General features: G+C 48.4%; 1 protein-coding gene across 1 annotated transcript; it reads left to right on the forward strand.

The window, feature by feature from the left end:
* Positions 1-354: 354 nt before the first annotated feature.
* Positions 355-4,491, forward strand: LOC128088867 (opsin-5-like). Its single transcript, XM_052699747.1, has 4 exons — positions 355-427; positions 2,234-2,527; positions 3,058-3,389; positions 4,144-4,491. The coding sequence occupies exons 1-4, from the start codon at positions 355-357 to the stop codon at positions 4,489-4,491; spliced, it is 1,047 nt and encodes a 348-aa protein (XP_052555707.1).
* The last annotated feature ends 1,596 nt before the right edge of the window (positions 4,492-6,087 follow it).

Consider the following 6,087-nt stretch of genomic DNA (forward strand, 5'->3'; position numbering starts at 1 on the left):
TCCCACGGCTGCTGATGGATGAATGACAATTGTTTTTGCTCAGCAATTGCACTTGGAGGGGATGTGCATTGTGAAGCTGCTTGACAAGCCAAGCGGTGGGAGAGGAGGGGTGGGAGGGGAGATGTCTGCCAGGCGGGCGGGCGTGCAGTGCCAGTGGCTGCACTGAGCTTTCGCTGTGTCCACAGGGGGTGAGCCTTCCTCTCACCCCAGCCTTCTCCTCTGCCACACGAGAGGAGGAAAGAGGAGAAAGCAGAGGGTCCCATCTGCGGCAGGCGAGCCACGAGGAAGAGCCCCTTTGTCACCACGACCACTTCACTTTTAATTTAAAACCTTCACCTGCTTCCATAAGGGATGATGGAGGAGCAGTACATTTCCAAACTGCACCCGGTAGTGGACTATGGAGCTGGGGTCTTTCTTCTGATCGTAGGTGAGTTCTTGCACAGCCTGTTTGCTCGAAGCCTGAGCGGAACGCGGCTGCCCCATCCTTTGCTTTCATGACTTGCCAGCACAGGTTTGCCTCTGTGGCATCACAAGTATTGAAAGTAAGCTGTCTGCCTTTTACTGTGGGATCCCAGCCCTGCACACTGAGGGAGGGGGCAGCCTGTCCTGCAGGGCTGAGCAGGGAGGGCAGCGTGGTGTGACCATGGGAGGGTTTCCTTGTGGGTGAAGAGCAGCTGCGTTGCACGGACCAGATGTTTTGTTTGTGTACAGCTGTTTATTTGCAGAGGAGCTGCACTGGGTTAGGCATGCAGTCCCAGAAAGACCAGCATTTATTTTTTGACATTAGGATTTTGACATTAGGATTTCATATCTCATACCTCTCCATGCACTGCTGTGCGCCTGTCCCCTCAGTCATGCTGACAGCAAAGAGTGGAATTCATCATGAGAAAAATCAATATCTGCACAACACTGAAAAGGTAAAACAGAACCCAAGCCGAGATGTCAGCTGCTTTCTCAGAGAAGCAAATACAGAGCTCAAGTAATGGGATGGGGTAGCAAGAAGGGAACTCCTTTGGCTCCTGCTGCTGCTGTTGTGATACTGCTCTTGTGCCACTCTGCTATCATCTCACAGCACTCCTATAGGGATCCATAGGCATCGCTTCCAGCACGGTATCAGAATCTTCTGTGCAGCTCAGGAACATCCCATGTACTGAGCAGTGAGCTACCAGAGCTGCACATGGCACTGCATTGTCCAGAGCTTCACCAACACACGTCCTGTTGAAATCTTTCCCTTGACGTCTGTGCCCATGTGTGCATTTATGCCAGCGCATGTAGTTTGGTTTTGTTGCGTGTCCCCTGATTTGTTTGCCTGTGAGCACTTGATGAATGGGTTGTGTGTGAGCAAATGCAGCCTTCCTGTTTCCACTGCTGTGAGAGAACATAACAGAATGTTTTCATCATAGGATCACAGAATGGTTTGTGTTGGAAGGGACCTTTGAGATCACCCAGTTTCAACCCCCCCGCCTATGGGACACCTCCCATGGCCCAGGCTGCTCACAGCCCCATCCAGCCTGGCCTTGAGTGCTTCCAGACAGGGGGCATCCACAGCCTCACAGGGCAACCTGTGCCAGTGCATCACCACCCTCACTTTTCCTGTACCCTTTTTTCACTTCTGACTTCAGAAGACACCTTCTCAGAAAAGCCTTTGATCAAAACATTGCTCCAGTGCAGTGTTCACATGTAAGAGAAGAGAAAATGAGTTGTTTAGCTGCATGTCCTTTTGACACTGTTGTCAAAAGCCCTATGGCATCACTGAATAATGTATGTCCAACAGGTCCTTTTGCAAAGCAGCCTCTGCTCTCCAGTTTGCCTCTGGCAAAACAATTTCTTCTCATAGAAAGTAAACAGGGATATTACCAGAGAACAGTGGAGGTGGACAGGTCCATTCTACTTGATGTTATGTTGTGCAAGGTAATCTACGAGAACAGGTGTGGGCTACTTACACGAGATTGGATCCAGGGGCGAATAAGTGGAATGTAGTGCATGGAACAGGGAGAGGAGTAATGTGGATGTCTGGTGATGGGAAAGGGCAAGGTACAGCCTGCGATTCATATGACAGAATTTCTCCTCTTCACTCTAGCAAGTCCTTAGCAAAACCACGGCCTGACTGACATCTGTCTTCTTCTACCCTTCAGCCCCAGGCTAACAACAGGCATCACATCCTCTGTGCAGTTGCATCTCATAGGTGTGCTAAGTCTGTGTATTGTTGTCTGTGCTGATTCCTCTCTTTCAGCCATCCTGACAATCCTTGGAAATTCTGCTGTCCTTGCTACAGCAATGAAACGCTCTTCCCTCCTGAAGTCACCGGAGCTGCTTACAGTCAACCTGGCAGTAGCAGATATTGGGATGGCAGTCAGCATGTACCCGCTGGCCATTGCATCTGCCTGGAACCACGCCTGGCTGGGAGGAGATGCGTCCTGCGTATACTATGCCCTGATGGGTTTCCTTTTTGGTGTCTGCAGCATGATGACGCTGTGTGCCATGGCTGTGATTCGTTTCCTTGTCACCAATTCATCCAAATCTAACAGTAAGTCATTGCGTCTCCGGGAGCCTCACAACGATGCATTCGGGCCATTATGTTCAGAGAGGGACTCTGCTGAACACGGGCTGCAGTATCAGACCAGTAACTGTCTCAACTTTAACTGCAATACCAAACCTCCACCATTCCTACCACACCTCAACTAGAGGGATCTGGCTGAATTCCTTATTAAGCAGTGTGGCTTTTCATTTCTCAGTAATACTGATGAAACAACTTTGTTGTTGGGAATGGAGATCCCAAATATTTGTTGCACCACACTGTCTTATCTTGTCATTTCTCTGCAAGCAGAGGTACTGAAACTTGAGTTGTGTGCTGGTGTTCCTGGTCTGGGATTGCAGTTCCCTTGATCCTGTATAGCAGCATCACTTCACAAGCTTTAGGCTGGCACTGAGGGTTGCACTCATGGCTCACCCAACCCATGCATATTTGCAGCCACCATCCATACGTTGAAGAACTTGTTGCAAAAACTGTGTGGTTGAGGTGAGATCCACATAGATTTGCTGTCCTCTTTCTTGCAGGTAACAAAATCTCTAAGAATACTGTTCACATCCTGATTACTTTCATCTGGCTCTACTCCTTGCTCTGGGCCATTCTGCCCTTGGTAGGCTGGGGCTACTACGGCCCCGAGCCATTTGGCATCTCTTGTACAATAGCCTGGAGCAAGTTCCACAGCTCCTCCAATGGCTTTTCATTCATCCTGAGCATGTTCCTCCTCTGCACAGTCCTGCCTGCTCTGACCATCGTCGCCTGTTACTTGGGAATTGCCTGGAAGGTTCATAAAGCATACCAAGAAATCCAGAATATCAACAGGATTCCTCACGCAGCTAAACTGGAGAAGAAGCTGACGTTGGTGAGTTATCCCAGGGAGGGGAAGGGTCTGCAGCAGCCAGGAGCTTGCAGGGAGCTGCTTCTGCTCATGTGTGGTGTGCTCATGACCCTCTGTTGCGTTTGTTTAGCGTTGGTGAAAGGTGGAGATGTGGTTACAGTGCCTCAGGATTATATGCCACAGGTACCGTGCGAGCTGTTTGTAGTCAGATACACCTGTGATTTTTTTTTGGATGTAGAGATTTCCAGTCATGCTGGAGTAACTGATGAATACATTCACATGGTAGTTGGAGTGGAAGTCCTGCCTGCCTAAGCGTTTTAAATGGACTGAGTGGCTGTTCTAGGTGAGAGCTATAGACAGTCCCTATAGAAACAGGTGTTTTTTTAAAGATAATGTTATTTTTCACATAAGCACTATGCCACATTTCCTGCAGAAGAGCTTAGACTCAGGCTTTCTGGAAGCCACTCCGTTGATAAGCTTTCTGGCTGGGCTGTTTCTCCCATGGTGTATTGCAGAGTCAGGAGGGGGATGAGAAAGGATGATCACAGGATCACAGGATTGTAGGGGCTGGAAGGGACCTCCAAGATCATCGAGTCCAACCCCCAACAGCCCCTTCATAGGCATCGCAGTGTGTATGCGCTCGGTGGCAGCAGCAACGTGTGCACTGCCCAGATCACTTATTGCACAAGTACCAAGCTCACTGCTTCAGGTATTTCACCTGAGCCCATGCCCACGTGCCCTGTGCAGGAAGAGGACTGAAGCCGTGTTTCCCTTTCAGATGGCCGTGCTGATCTCAGTTGGTTTCCTGAGCGCGTGGACGCCGTACGCAGCAGCCAGCTTCTGGTCCATGTTGAACTCCGGCGACTCCCTGCAGCCCATCGTCACGCTGCTGCCGTGTCTGTTTGCCAAGTCTTCAACCGCCTACAACCCTTTTATTTACTACGTCTTCAGCAAAACTTTCCGTCATGAAATCAAACAGCTGCAGTGCTGCTGGGGCTGGCGGGTCCATTTCTTCAGCGCTGATAACTCTGCCGACAATTCCGTCTCGATGATGTGGAGTGGGAGAGAGAACGTACGTCTCTCCTCCAATGCAAAGGTGGAGAGGCAGGGAGCTGCAGTGCACTGATGTGCAGCAATGCTTGCAGCACGTGCGTCAAGATTCTGACTCACCCGTGGGCCCAAACAAGCAGGAGTGCAGCATGCGGAGTTGTCACTGAATATCTTATGTCGAATACTAAAATTGTAAGTATATATTTTTCAAACTGCTCCCAATTACTGTTTTTAAAATGCACAACAACAACAACGCTGTTTTTTTCACGAATTTCCGCCTTAGAGGAAATAGATTTATGTACTAAACAAGACCATCATCACCTTTGGTCGCACGAACATTCAGGGAAACAGCTATAATTAATTTTTTTTTTTTTTCCTGCTTGTAATTTTTTAATGCAACCCATCTGGGGACCCTTGGCTCTGTCAGTAACAGCCATCAGAGTGAAGAGCAGCCTGAACACAAAGCACTGCCAAATAAGTACTTCTGAGAAAGCATCTTTCCTGAATCACAGAATGGTTTGGGTTGGAAGGGACCTTGAAGCCCATCCAGTTTCAACCCCATGGACAGGGATACGTCCCACAGACCAGGCTGCCCAAAGCCCCATCCAGCCTGGCTTTACAGACAGAAAAACATACAGGCAGCAAGAAATATCCAATGCCAGGAAGAGGTGATGAAGTGGTTGTTATCTACACATCTGAAAGAGACCAACAAATACACCCTTAGAGGTGCTGTTCCTGAAATCACAAAGCACAAAAAGGAGTGAAACAGCCTTGGTCTGAAGAGGTTAGGTAGCAGCCTTCTGTACGTCGCAGACAGCAGGATGAGATCTGAAGGACCCTCTTGGCAAAGGGAATTGTGCTCTTAGGTTGTTGCTGGCTGATATCTCTTCTACCATTTGTTTCCTGGAGGAGATATGTTATGGCTGGGAACGGCATGGCAAAAGATGTTGCCAGGATTACCTGCCTGGCAGGAACTGATCCCTAGCTTGAAGGAAAGTCAGTTCACCTGAATATTTTGTCTTCTTAAAGGGCCTCGTACAAATAGTGCACGCTGGGCGAGAGAACCATTCCTTCCCTAGACTCATGATTTCATTTTTCAACCTTAATCCGACAGGAGAGAACTGATATATGTTAGCAAGTCCCAGTCCAGAGCTTTCAAGAACCCTCCTTCAAGCATATAAAGATTCCAGTTGAAGGTGGGAATTTAATTTGCTGAACTCGAAAGGAACAAGATGCAGATTTTGAAGATGATATGAGTTTTAAAAAGCAGAGTCTATACTGCAAACATAGGTAATGGTTGATATTACCTGTGAGCAGAGAAATAGGAAGAAAAGAATAAAAACAGTGTCATCATAACAAAGGATTTTTTTCAGTTCCTTCTAGAGGGGAGGCAAAAAAGGTGAGAGTTGAGGATGAATTTACCTAAGGAAAGCCTAGCTGTTAAATAAACAGCTATAGCAAGAACAATACTGGACAAAGGCACAGCATTAAGTGAGAATCACCACTGAGAGGAACTTCACAACCGGTGTCCCTCAGGGGTCGGTCTTGGGGCCAGTGGTCTTAACATCTTCACCAATGACAGACAATGTCACTGAGTGCACCCTCAGCAAGTTTGCAGATGACACCAAGCTGAGACACTGGAGGGAAGGGAAGCCATCCAGAGGGACAGGCT

The sequence above is a fragment of the Tympanuchus pallidicinctus genome, unplaced genomic scaffold, assembly GCF_026119805.1.
Source record: "Tympanuchus pallidicinctus isolate F22 unplaced genomic scaffold, pur_lepc_1.0 scaffold1, whole genome shotgun sequence".
Classification (NCBI taxonomy): domain Eukaryota; kingdom Metazoa; phylum Chordata; class Aves; order Galliformes; family Phasianidae; genus Tympanuchus; species Tympanuchus pallidicinctus.